The sequence below is a fragment of the Hyperolius riggenbachi genome, chromosome 4, assembly GCF_040937935.1.
Source record: "Hyperolius riggenbachi isolate aHypRig1 chromosome 4, aHypRig1.pri, whole genome shotgun sequence".
Taxonomy (NCBI): Eukaryota; Metazoa; Chordata; class Amphibia; order Anura; family Hyperoliidae; genus Hyperolius; species Hyperolius riggenbachi.
The window spans coordinates 270,421,833-270,436,147 of record NC_090649.1 but is presented as its reverse complement, the minus strand read 5'-3'; the positions used below and the strand labels follow the sequence as shown (position 1 = coordinate 270,436,147).

Below are 14,315 nucleotides of genomic sequence, written 5' to 3'. Positions count from 1 at the left end.
GAACCAGACAGAGGTATCCACTAAACCTGAATGGATAAACCTAGTGAATAAATCCCTTACTCTGTATAAATTAACCTATGTGTGTAGATACTGTCCAACCATATTCAAAAAAATATGGTCCAAATGGTGTGAATCAATGCTCACTAGAGAAACTAGGGACGCCCTGGGTTAGATTACCGACATGTACCTAAGAGTGTACCCAGTGCTCAATGATGATCACTCTTCAGAAGCTTTCATTTTAAGATGACACTGTTAATGTATTCAATCTTTTTTGTACCTAAACATCTTGACTGTACATATTGAATAGCACTGTATGAAGCTGCAAAAACTTGTGACACGAGAACCTCCTTCTCCCCTTTGCCTTTCCACCCTGCCCCTTCCCATGATTGTACCGAGTACTATATGTTTGTACTCGTTCCTTTTTAAAAACGTAAAAATAAAAATAATAGCTTAGTTGTCAAAGTGCTAAAGTTGAGTTTAGTTAGTAGCAGTCGCTGTGGTTGGGGCAGTTGCTTGGATTGCATCATCCTGCAAGGAAGCAGGCACAGATTACATTCTCTGAAGAAAAAAAAAGAAAAGCTCTGGCATGGAGTGCTTCATAGAATTATGAAAACATTTCTGCCTGGAGTATATACCCGTTAATTGCCATATGCTTCCAGTTATTTGGTGTTCATAGAGAATTCTTTTTATCAGCACAGTGTGGGCAGACGAGAGATAAGAGTTCTGTCCAGAGTAAAGGAGATATAAACAGAACTGGCAGTATCGCCTGAACAGCTAGTCATTTCTGCACAGGCTCTTCTGCTACAGTAAAATGGACATCTCTTGATTTATTTGAAAAACTTTGTTCTACTGATGTGTACAATACGCAGTATTAAAAACATGTTACCAGTACATACCCCATACCAAACTCATCAAGGTTAGTTTTTCCCATGAGCACAGCACCTTGATCTAGCAGTTTTTGAACAACGGTGGCATTATAAGGTGGTATGTAACCTTAAGAAGAAAAAAAAAAAAGGAGAATAACACAAAAAGCAAGATGAATAGAAATGAGAACATCTACCATTAGAATATAGTTTCTGATCAAACAACATTATTGCAATAATTTACCTTTTAGCATTTGTGAGGCACATGTTGTCTCTATATTGGTAGTGTTAAAGTTGTCTTTAACTGCAAATGGGATGCCATCCAACTTCCCAAGCGATTTACCTGTAAAAGAAGATATTAGTCATTCCCGCTACAAAAAGGAGGGTATAGAAACAAAACAGAATTTGAATACTATGCAGAGTGGGTACAAGTATTTGAACAGAGTAGCCAAAAAGAATAAAAACGTTTAAAAACTGTTTAAAAAGGGGGAAGTAATGGTGCACTTACCACCCTCGTAGATCAAGAGACATAAGACCATTATTCAAAAATAAAATGTATTGGATGCTCCACAATGCAACGCGTTTAGCAGGCTACAATCCTGATTCATCAGGCAAATAATGGAAAAAACGAATAGGAGTCTGTGCTGCAGCCAAGCGCCTCTGTACTCTGTTGCATTGTGGCGGGAGGGAGAGGATTATTATTATTTAGTATTTATATAGCGCCGACATCTTCCGCAGCGCTGTACAGAGTATATATGTATAGTGTAGTCACTAACTGTCCCTCAGAGGAGCTTACAATCTAATCCCTGCCATAGTCATATGTCTACGTATGTATTGCGTAGTGTATGTATCGTAGTCTAGGGCCAATTTTTAGGGGGAAGCCAATTCACTTATCTGTATGTTTTTGGGATGTGGGAGGAAACTGGAGTGCCCGGAGAAAACCCACCCAGACACGGGGAGAACATACAATCTCCTTGCAGATGTTGACTTGGCTGGGATTCAAACCGGGGACCCAGCGCTGCAAGGCAAGAGTGCTAAACACTATGCCACCGTGCTGCCCAGGATGAACGGAGATGAAGGGAGAGGAATATGGCCCTCTAGTGGCAAGCTGCCTTCATAATTCGGCCCTTGGGTTGTACTTTGCCCATCCTCTAGCTCCTAAAAAAAAAATTGTACAACCTGGCTAGTAAACAAACATTAATTTGTGTATCCTAGCATAATCATTTGTATGACATCTCCTACCGTAACACAGCCCAGTGTCCTGACTATCGAGGAAGGTGCAAAGAAAACAGGAGGAGAAACAGAGCAGCTGGCCATAACAAAGAGGTTTCAGCTACTTAACCAAAAGAGTATTATAACTGGCTGCTCTGGTAACTGCTCCATGAATCCTCCAATTTTCTTTGCACCTGTGTTGGAAATTCAGCCCCAAAGTGTACAGCTGGAGTGCCAGGGTGTTTAACTTTTATGCAAGGATCAGCAAGTAGCACGACTGATCAGTAAGCACCACAAGTGTTCGGCAAGTGCCACATAGTGATCAGTAAGCAGTGCCCAGTTATTGGAGTATCAGGGTGTCAGTGAGTGTTTAGCAAATAGTGGGAGGGGTTGGGAAGTGGCAGTAAATGTTGTGTTTCAGTTAGTTTTAAGACTATCTATAGGTATATTAGTAGGAGGGTTAGTGTTAGGCGTATTGGTAATAGAGTTAATGTGAGAGAGTAGGTTTCGGGGGAGGTTGCAACTTAGGTGCTAGATAGTACAGTATTGGTAATGCAATATTACCAATATAACTACTATTGCGGTCAGCTCGCACCAAACTATTTGTATGTATGCTAAATGTACAGCGGCTGGTATATAAAACGATCACATCTTCATTTTCTTGACCCATTGCAAGTGTGTGTATCCTGTAAAAGCAGTACCTTGTCTTAAGCGCTTATCTGCCTCTGCAGCTTGCTTAAGAGCAATATCTTCAGTTACTGTAATGTAAGCATTAAGAAATGCGGTCTCTTTGATTAAGGACAAACACCTCTGACATAATTCTGTAGCACTCAGTTGACCCAGCCTTAAGGCAGCTGCTGCCTATGAAGAGATAAAAGAACATACATTAATTTACAGCACAACAGCATTCAAACAGTTAAACACAGCACTTTGTTCAGCAGTGGAAAACTCCTTCAGATTGTGATCCGCATCCAAAGTGAATATAACATTATCTTTTGTTTACATTCTTCTCTTGCTACACTTCGTTACAGCCATCCATGGAACTGAAACAGAACTGTACTGTGCTGACAAACAGAGACAGATGAGAAACTTTCACCAGGGCTGTGGAGTCGGTCCAAAAATCCACCGACTCTGACTCCTCAGTTTAGGATTCCACCGACTCCGACTCCACGACTCCGACTCCTCTAATTTGCATATTACAATTTTGTTGATTAAAAGTATGGAACATGAAATTTGTCTCATAACTGCCAACGCTTAGGAATTTTACAAGACAACTGAAGTGAGAAGGATATGTAGACTACTATATTTATTCCCTTTAGACTAAAACTAGTCCTTAGTAATAGAACTTGTAAAAGGTACAAACCGGAACAAAGAACATCTATCAGGCCCTAGGCAATGTAAGTGTGTGTACATGTAAGAATGATGTGCAGGTACTCTGCAGGGGAATGAGGAGATTGTAAACAGACAACACCTCTGTGTTCAATGTGCACAGCATTCTCAGTGGATTCCCTGCAGCTCTGTGAGGAGTGCATATGTAGAGTATAGTACTACTGTGTAACAAAGTAAACCTGAGACAGATGAAATTAAAGTTTTATACATACCTGGGGCTTCCTCCAGCCGCCTTCAGGATAATCAGTCCCTCGTTGTCCTCCTCCACCACCTGGATCTTCTGCTATGAGTCCAGGTACTTGAGCCAGTCTGGCGTAGTGCGCATGAACACACTCCACCGCTAGGAGCATACTACACCTGTGCAGCACTATTGCGCAGGTGCAGAATGTTCCTGGCTGTGGGAGTGGCATGCGGCCGGACTGCGCTGACTGGCTGAATTACCAGGACTCATAGCAGAAGATCCGGGTGGTGGAGGACAGTGAGGGACTGATTAGCCTGAAGGGGGCTGGAGGAAGCCCCAGGTATGTATAAAACTTTACTTTTCATCCGTCTCAGGTACCCTTTAATTTGTAGTCACCAAACCAAATTTTAATAACATATCAAATTATTTGATTTCATCAGCAAAGGGAGTGCATACATTTGCATAAATCAGCATCAGTGCAGAATTATTTCCATCTCATTGACCATCTCTATTAGTGACACAGCTACACATCAGGCTTTATTCTTACAGCATAGATGTTATTTAGTATATATAAGAGATTCCTGTGTACGCATCATATATACAGTCACAATCAGATATGTATATCTGACCTTAAAAATACGGGGACTGCTTTATTGAAGTAGCACAAGTAACTAATTTTGATTGGTTTATTTCATTTTTGTGGACTAAGCACAGCTATTACTGTATATATACATTATTTTTAATGACTATTATCTGAGAAATAGAACATTTTATCATATTTTCTATTTTAATTACAGTTACAAATTCATTAGGAGTCGGAGTCGGTGCATTTTTTCCCGACTCCGACTCCAGGCACCCAAAATTGCCCGACTCCATGACTCCGACTCCACAGCCCTGACTTTCACTATAGATAAACTGTACTTTGGGAACTTATAATTTGTAAACAGGCAATATTACTTGTGCACAAAAGCAAATATGGTAACTGAATGGGTAAAAAAAAAAGTAGGAAAACACATTTGTATTGAATGTTACGTCAGAGTTTTATTCCACTTTATAAAAAGCCCATGAATTTATAAATAATACAGTTTAGGACAAGATTTAATTGTAAAACAAATGCCTTTAGCGACCTAAGGCAAGAGGGAACTGCATCTGCATAAGCAAATTATAAGGGATGTAACAAACAGTAAAAAGGTCATCAGACTTGCAAAGCTGCTAGAGATAAAAAGACATAAAAAAGTTTTACAATTATATAAATTCCTAAAGAAAGATAGGTAAGGCATTTTCCAGTACATAAATTCCAAAAGAGACAGATAAGGCACCAGACCCAGATGGCATCCATCTCCAGGTATTAAACAAGTTCAGTTTTGCATATCAAATGATTTTTCAATTAGATCAGTTCCCTGAGAACTGGCTAAGCCGCAACAGAAGGCAAAGGCCTCAATTCACTAAGCTTATCTCCTGTCTTTTAGTGTTGTCCGGATCATGAACGATTCGGATCTTTGATCCGAATCTCTTTTGTGAGTCAAATCATTTGAATCATGAAAATGAACGATTCGGATCACAAAGGGGGCGAGGCCAGGAGCGGCACGCCCCCCCTCTCAGCGGGCAGCGGGGTCCTGGAAGCACAGAGCAGAGATGGATCGCTCTGTTGGAGGGGAGTCAGCCTTGTACTCAGAGCACAGCAAATAATTAAACCCCAATTGTGCATTGTAATGTGCATATCATATGCCAGGATAAGCTGCATAGATACCAAATGGTTCATAAAAATATCCCAACCAGAGAGAGAGGAAGAGAGGAAACAAGTCTGGGAGATGGTGTGGTGTGATTGTGGACCTGGAACTTCATGAGCCTGTTTAGTGACACGGATCTCCAGTATGCCCTGCCAAAATTGCCATATCTGGGCCCTATGGGAGTCTGTGGATGGTCATGTTTTGATTATTTGAATATCTAATTATTATACAGGAGAAAACCTACTAGCTAATTGTGCGTGCAACGTTGTATGGACATTCCCAGCTTCCTGCATATTACATCTATAGCTGGGGACTGCAGCTGAATTAACAACCACAACAATCACCAATAAGCATAAATTAGCAAACATACCATAAGAGGCCAGAAAACGAGCGTGTGTAATCGGTTACTGTTACCTAGTGCTGTGATCACTGCATCATATCGGCTATAGGATGGGGGCATAACAAAGGCATTTTACTGAATTACACTGTTATTGTCTGGAGGGGGGTAACCTATATAGTCTCGTATGACCTGCTGCAAATTGTGGTATGTGCATTCATTAGTTGGATCCTTCCATATGTGTCTGAAGTGGGTGATTTTATTATGGTAGCCGAGTTTGCAGCAAATTAAGGTAAAGAAGTGTTGAACAGCCGAAGGTGCTATGAATTGCCTGTGTGTCTATTTCCCCATTCATCCCCCCCAATGCTTCACTAGTAAAATGATCAGAGATTCGGATCAAAGATCCGGATCTTTTCAATGATCCGATTCGAATCATCCGAATCATTGAAAAGATCCGAACTTCCCATCTCTACTGTCTTTAATAACGTTTCTAGAGTGGTCACCATGGTGATGAGGCATGTCGTATTCAGGAAACATTTTACCTCAGGCAAACCTAAAGTTAAATCTTCTATCTTTAAGTTAACACTTCAATCCTTAAAATAACTCCAGAATTCTAAAGTTAAAGACAGGCTGTTAATTAACTGCGTGTGAAAATAACTACAGAGGAGGTAACTTAAAGGGACTCCGAGCAGTGCAGAAACTATGGAAAGATGCATATCATTTTAAAGCTCTCTTTCTCCTCTTTACAATGATATATAAACCGCCGCCCTACGCCTTCTAGTTTTCGCTATTTTCGCGATTGAAATTGCCGCAGCCGCGATTTCAATCGCGAAAATAAAGAAAACTAAAAGGCATAGAGCGACGATTTAGGTGTCTCCAGAAAGAGGATAAAGAGAGCTTTAAAATGATATCCATCTTTCCATAGTTACTTGTATTACACAGGACGACACTTTCCCCAGTGTCAGCAGATCCATTCAGCAGAAAAAGTCGGCCTGTGTAATACAATGTAACTATGGAAAGATGGATATCATTTTAAAGCTCTCTTTCTCCTCTTTCTGGCGACACCTAAATCGTTGCCCTACGCCTTTTAGTTTTCTTTATTTTTGAGGTTGAAATCACTGCCACGGCAATTTCAATCGCGAAAATAGCGAAAACTAGAAGGCGTAAGGGCGGTGGTTTATATATCATTGGAAAGAGGAGAAAGAGAGCTTTAAAATGATATGCATCTTTCCATAGTTTTTGCACTGCTCGGAGTCCCTTTAACTACAGAGGAGGTAATTTAAAGAGAAACGCCGACCAAAAATTGAACTTTATCCCAATCAGTAGCTGATACCCCCTTTTACATGAGAAATGTATTCCTTTTCACAAACAGACCATCAGGGGGCGCTGTATGACTGATATTGGGGTGAAACCCCTCCCACAAGAAAAGTACATACTTTTTTTGGGCAGTTTCCTGTCTGTGAACCTTGTTGCATTGTGGAAAATAGCTGTTACATCTGTTTCCAACTGCCAAAAACCATGCAGCAGCTGCATCACCTGCCAACACTACAATGTTCACTGGAGTTCCTCTTTAAGGAATGCAGAGATAAGATAACTCTCTCGCTGTGTGGTGGCAAGTGTTCTCTTGCCTTATTATCTCCAGCATGATCTTAGTGAATTGAGGCCAAAGAGTGGTGGTTAACTAATCATGCCCAAAATGGGAAACTATTAGCAGTGGGGTCATACAAGGGTCTGTACTAGGTCTAATCCTTGTAAATTTATTTATGAATCATATAATAGATGGAATACAGAGTAGTGTTTGCATCTTCACAGATGGTAGAACATTATGCAAAATTATCAAGTCTAAAAGTGGCCACTAACAAAAAAATTCAGCGAATGATCTTTTACAAATGATTATTCGTATTAATAATCGGAAATTATGGTTTGGGACCACTAATGGATGAAAATCTCCTAACCAATCTGATCAGATTAATGACATTGATTACATTTTCTGATCGATCCCATCAATCTGATTGGATAGGTTAGGATATTTTTGGCTGTAAGTGGTCCCATACAATCATTTCCGATCATTCCTACAAATAATCGCACCTAAATGATCATCTGGTAAATTGTATTGTTACAATATTTTTCATCCAATTTTACCAAATCTATGTAGTAGAAGGGTAAACTGAGTAAATATATTGAATGGTTAAATTAGGCAGTTACCTTATATTACATAGAAATGGTAAGATTGGATAAAAAAAAGATTGCATTGTTAGTGGCCAGCTTTAGCAAGATCACAACATACTATAATAGGATGTTGATAGCATGGCTGAATGGGTAGGCATATCCTACCTAATAATAAGCAAGTGTCTCTGCATCCTATGTCCCTGTGTCAGTGCTTTTTCCATTATGCGCATGTGCAGGGACACAGAAACACTGCCGAGAACTGAGGGGGGGGGGGGGGAATAACCCGCAGCAGAGGAGGACGGGTCCAGAAGGGGGGGGCGGGAAGGTGTGTGCGAGGTGTGCGCGGGCTGGTGCGCACACGGTGTGAGCGGGGGGCGCGGCTAATGAAAGGGAGAAAGAGAGCAGTGCAGGTGGGGGGGGGGGGGGGGGGGGTCACGGCTACAGCCTTGCGCCCTTTTTTAAATGGGCCTTAGGCCTAGTGGCAGATAAAATGTAATAACATCTTGATCATAGCAGGTGACCGCTGCAAGGAGCACAACTGTCATTAGCGAGCGAATGGGACCCAGCAGAAGTAGATTGACGAATGGCGTGATCACGCAGCAACGAGTAATTGAAATATATGCCTTGGCAGATATAAGAGGCAGTTAATGGCAGAGATTTCAATTACCCAGGTCCAAAAGTGGTTAAAGAGGAATTTCAGCCTAAACAAACATACATTACCGTAGTTATGTTAATTAAAATTGATAGGTAATATAATCTCTTACCCACCCTGTGTTAAAAGAACAAGCAAATGTTTGTGATTTCATGAGTGCAGCCATCTTTTTGGTTAAAAGGAGGTGACAGAGAGCATGATTCACAGTTCCAACTGTCCTGTGTTCTGATCACCCCTTCCAGTGCGTACGAGAAGAATTGGCATCGGGAGACTTGGGCGCAGGATACAGCCGGTATATGGCAGATCCTGCTGCCGCACAAGTCCCGGCTGTGTTAATTACTATTCCCCCTCCAGGCCGCCATGGATAGTGGGGAATGATGTAATTCGGCTTCCAACTATTGCTGGAAGACGAATTACAGTGTTTTAAATGTAACTTCAGCTCCGTCTTCTGACGCCGCTGAAGTTACACTCTGTGCGCTGCTATAGCCGTAATACCTATTACGACCTATGGTGGCGCCGGCTGCGCCCAAGTCTCCTGCACTTGCTCCTTAGTGTTTGCTTCCAGCAGCGCGCACTAGGCAATGAGAACCACAACATCAGAAATCCCATCATGCTTTGCACAGCATCAGGGGAAAAATGCTCGGGCAGATTTCTTTGATGGGGCAGAGCTTAGCTTCTGTGCAGCTAAAAATGAGGCTTGGGTAAGAAAAACCAAGTTCTGATGCTGTGAAACTGTTAAAGAAACACCAAGCCGTGTACTCAGCTTAATTTAGCTTTCAAGAAAAGATTACTGAGAAGCGACCTAATTAACTTCTATAAATACATCCAATGCTATATAAAAGCTTGGCTAATTAGCTTTTTTCCATGGGTCTGTAAAAACTATATTGTACTGGACTATTAAATTGTAATGGTACGATCGCATCTGTGCATTAATGGTGTGGTGTGGCAGATTCCACTGAAATGGCACAAAACATGCTGTGTGCTTCCCGGACCACATGCGCATTTACAGCTGCAATGAAGCATACTTCTATGTACTGTATGCGTAGCGTCAAACTTGTACTGCTTGTGCTAACTTGTATACGACTTCTCTGCTTCCTTGCGATCATTAAAGCACAATGCAATGTGCACATGAAAGTGGTCTTAAAGTTGCATACAGATCTGGAATATTTGCAGCTCACTCAACATCTCCACCACTTAACCCTTCTGTCTGACGCTTGGGTGGCACATTTCATGGATTTACGGACAGGAGCTTGCCTGTAATTTTCATAGATAAAGTTATAAGGCCCTAGATTACTTTAGAGGACAAAGCAGGAAACTTCATAGGGAACACTTTTCAAAGCTCCGTCTAACCCACAAAGTTTATTACAACCTATCCAAAACCTAGCAGTTAAAGAGGGTGCTGTCTACCCAATTACATTAGCAGAATTTCCCTATGAGATATCCTGCTGAGTCCCCTAAACTAGACTAGCGTCAGTTGTAGCATGAGACATGCGACAGCAGGGCCAGTCCTTTCATGAGGTGGCACACAAAGGAAGGGGGCACAATTTCTGACATTTGCTGGTGTCGATATGATACATTTTTAACAGATTATAATTGAATAGAATTTTTAGTTTTGGCTGAATCAGTCACAATTGGTAAATCCTGGGGCTCCCTCAGCCATACCCAGTAAGTGAGTAAAGGGGTGGGTGCCATTTTAAGGCCTCTTTTCCACGAACTGTTGAGCTGTGTGTTCAGCAAGTAGTTGACAGGCAGCAGTGAGCAGTTACCAGGCAGCGACAAGCAGTGAGCAGTTCTGAGAGTTTGAGAGGCATTTCACTGCCTAGAAACAGTTCGTGGAAAAGAGGCCTAAAGCACGCCTCAGGAGTACATTTGAAATCGGCGCCGGTAGACTTGGTCGCAGGATACAGCTGTTATACGGGTGATCCTGCTTCTGCACAAGTCCGGGACGTTTTAATTACTATTCCCCCTCCAGGCCGCCATGGATAGTGGGGGAATGAAATAATTCGGCTTCCAGCGATTGCTGGAGGCCGAATTATTGTGTTTTTTAAGCAACCTTCTGACGGAGCCGGCGTTACTCATTGAGCGCTGCAATAGGAGTGATTCCTATTGTAGTCTATGGAGGCGCCGGCTGCGCCCAAATTTAGCAGCGCTGAAAAGCACTGCTCCGCGCCTCAGGCAGCAAAAAGAATTTCCTGCGAGATAGCACTGTTATACCTAGTAAACACAATGAGATTTTCAGGCAGGATCTGGCAGAAAATCTGCCTGAAAATTTTATCGTGTGTACTAGGCATTATCTTCAAAATAAAGGTATTTAGGAACACATATGGTTACCTCCATGACTACAGGGTAAGCCTCAATTTTCTAAAAGTAAAGACGGGGCAGGAGCTTTAACCCATACAGCATGTTTGAAAAAATGCTTTGGAAAGAAAAATAGCTCTGTTCAAGTGCTAACTCAACTCAGTAGCATCTCATAAGATAAATACAGCTATACAATGGACATTCTCATACTGCACACTAACATATCTAATAAAGGAAACGTATATAAATAGCTCCTATAGCCACAAAAGAAATTAAAACATTGCAATTCATATAATCCGATATCAAGACATTTTTTCTTATTCGCCACTCACCTCGTGCACACTTATTCCAAGCATACCTTTCACCTGAGTTGCTTTTATTAGTATATACTATACACTACATAGAAATAGAAGTAAGGTAGATAAAAGGCATCCACGGGTTTTCGCTTGAAAGGGGGCAGACATGTGTTGGTTGGCAAAGAAGCCAAACGTCAAACGGAATGATTCGATTGGCCGATGCTGCAGTGACCCCGCATCTGATTGGATAGCATGGGACCGAGGCTCGGAACGCGGATGTGCATAGAGGACACTGGAGGAGAGGGCATTATAGAGTAGAAAATAGATTATTCCCATGAGTTTTGCTGAAAGTAGCATAAAACGGCACAGCTGGATACTTACACTAGTTGCAATGTACCAGAGTGTAGTACGGCTCGGTAAGCGCCTTCCTAGAAAAGTGTATTTGATGTGAGTTCAGGAAGAGGTTTCCAGCCAGGTCCCTCAGTGTATTTCCTTCACCACCTGCTGTAGTCATGAAATAATGGGCACCTGTCTCATGAACTGGACATTGCTGCTCTCTTAAGAAGCACTGACCTTTGGCAGTAATATATTTGGAACGAATGCACTAGGTATAGTTTATTCTGGTATTAGCAATATGGCTTGTATCAGACCATTTTTGTGTGCTTCCACTTTGGCTAAAAGTGCAATGGCAGCACTGAAGACTGGAAGGAGCAGAGGGATTCACGTGTCTTCTGTACAGAACACGATTATGCCAGCATGGGTAATCGACAGATATGGGAAGAATGATGTTCTGCGTTTTAATGAAAATATGATTTTTCCTGTCATCCATTACCCCAATGAAGTCATGATTAAAGTCCATGCTGCAAGTGTTAACCCTATTGATGTCAATATGAGAAGTAAGTAGTATATCTGTAATATAATGTCATTTCTAACTATGAAGGCTAATGCCTGATTAATCAATAGAGTTAGTAATAATTCGGGCTTTTATGCAACATGGAATGCGCCATCTCAGTTAAACAGCTGTCATGTCATTAGTCCGTAGTTTCTAAATATGTTTAGCCTGTGCAAAAATATGGTTCAGTCCCACAGTTGGTACACACACATCCAATTTCACTACCTCCATTGAGTATGAGAGCTTACCTACAAAATCTGTTCATAGTTTTCACAATCTGCTGGCCCACATACTACATGGAGGTGGTAAAATTGGCCAATCAAAATTAGATGTTTGTATGCAGCCTAAAGCCTGGTACACACCTTCAATTTTGATTGGCCAATCACTGACCAGTTTTATCGCCTCCATGTAGTATGAAGGTCAATTGATTTTGCATACTATGAGTAGATTGTGTAGGTAAGCTCTCAAACTTTAGTCACATGGTAAAATTGATTAGTGATTGGCCAATCAAAGTAGAAGGTGCGCACCAGAAAAAAAAAATGAATTTGAAGCTCATCTTCACCTTGATTAATCTGTAATTACTTTATTGAGGCCTGGAACTCACTAGCAGTGCTTTTCTGAGCGCTTTGTGATTTGAAAAGCTCTCAGGGCTTATTCACACAGGAGGTGTTTTCGGCTTGTTTTCACCAGGGTGCATTTTTTAAAAACGCCCCCCGACCGCGCGGACAATGAATGTCTATCAGAAGGTTCATATCAGCGCGGAATGTGCACTGTCCGTTCAGTAAAGAGGTGTGTGTACCATTTTTGAAAACCCTCACAAAATCACTTTGTGTAGGGATTGCGTTCGTGTTTTTAAAGAGACTCTGTAACAACATTTTCAGCCTTATATATTTTATCCTATAAGTTCCTATACCTGTTCTAATGTGGTCTGGATTACTGCAGCCTTTTCTAGTTGCACTGTCTCTGTAATATATCTAATCTTCTTTTCTTTGTCAAGCTTTGTTGACCCAGAGAGGAATACATTGGGCTCTATTCTCAAAGACTTCCCGCATGCGGTAAAGTACATGCGGGAAGTTACCGACCAAAACACCGCCACATTGAAATTCACTAAATTTTCTGCATGTTTTTTCCGCATGCGGTAAATGTGCGGGATTCATGCGGAATAATTTTCGCAAAAGTCGGTATTTTCGGCAAAAAAAAAAAAAAAAGGTGGCGGAGGAGGACAACGAGGGACTGATTATCCTGAAGGCGGCTGGAGGAAGCCCCAGGTATGTATAAAACTTTAATTTCATCTGTCTCAGGTTTACTTTGTTACCCCGTAGTGCTATACTCTACATATGCACTCTACACAGAGCTGCAGGGAATCCACTGAGAATGTTGTGCACATTGAACACAGAGGTGTTGTCTATCACCCATAAACCTTGTTCAGATTGTACATGTATAATGTGTAATAGAGGAAGAATCTCCTTATTCCCCTGCAGAGTACCTGGACATCACTCTTACATGTACCCACAGTTACATTGCCTAGGGCCTGATCCATCTTCAGATTGTGCATGAAGAATGTGTAACAGAGGAAGAATCTCCTCATTCTCCTGCAGAGTACCTGCACATCATTCTTACATCTACCCACAGTCACATTGCCTAGGGCCTGATCCATGTTCAGATTGTGCATGAAGAATGTGTAACAGAGGAAGAATCTCCTCATTCCCCTGAAGAGTACCTGCACATCATTCTTACATGCACCCACAGTTACATTTCCTAGGGCCTGATAGATGTTCTTTGTTCCGGTCTGTACCTTTTGCAAGTACTCTTACCAAGGACTAGTTTTAGTCTAAAGGGAATAAATATGGCAGTCTCCATATCCTTCTCACTTCAGTTGTCTTGTAAAATTCCTAAGCGTTGGCAGTTAAGAGACGAATTTCATGTTACATACTTTTAATCAACAAAATTGTAATATGCAAATTAGAGGAGTCGGAGTCAAGGAGTCGGAGTCGGTGGAATCCTAAACTGAGGAGTCGGAGTCGGTGGATTTTTGGACCGACTCCACAGCCATGTACACACACACACACACACACACACACACACACACACACACACACACACACACACACACACACACACACACACACACACACACACACACACACACACACACACACACACACACACACACACACACACACACACACACACACACACACACACACACACACACACACTCTCTCACTCTCTCACTCTCTCACTCTCTCACTCTCTCACTCTCTCACTCTCTCACTCTCTCACTCTCTCACTCTCT

General features: G+C 41.7%; 1 protein-coding gene across 1 annotated transcript in view; it reads right to left on the bottom strand.

The window, feature by feature from the left end:
* LOC137503774 (glutamyl-tRNA(Gln) amidotransferase subunit A, mitochondrial-like) overlaps positions 1–11,310 on the bottom strand; it is a 68,651-nt gene extending 57,341 nt beyond the window's left edge. The window contains exons 1-4 of the mRNA XM_068231244.1: positions 11,164–11,310; positions 2,777–2,936; positions 1,108–1,206; positions 897–993 (exon numbers count right to left, since the gene is read on the bottom strand). Of these exons, the coding sequence (XP_068087345.1) occupies positions 897–993; positions 1,108–1,206; positions 2,777–2,936; positions 11,164–11,187 (380 nt within the window). The 5' untranslated portion in view covers positions 11,188–11,310. The remainder of the gene's footprint in view (positions 1–896; positions 994–1,107; positions 1,207–2,776; positions 2,937–11,163) is intronic.
* Positions 11,311–14,315: the final 3,005 nt, after the last annotated feature.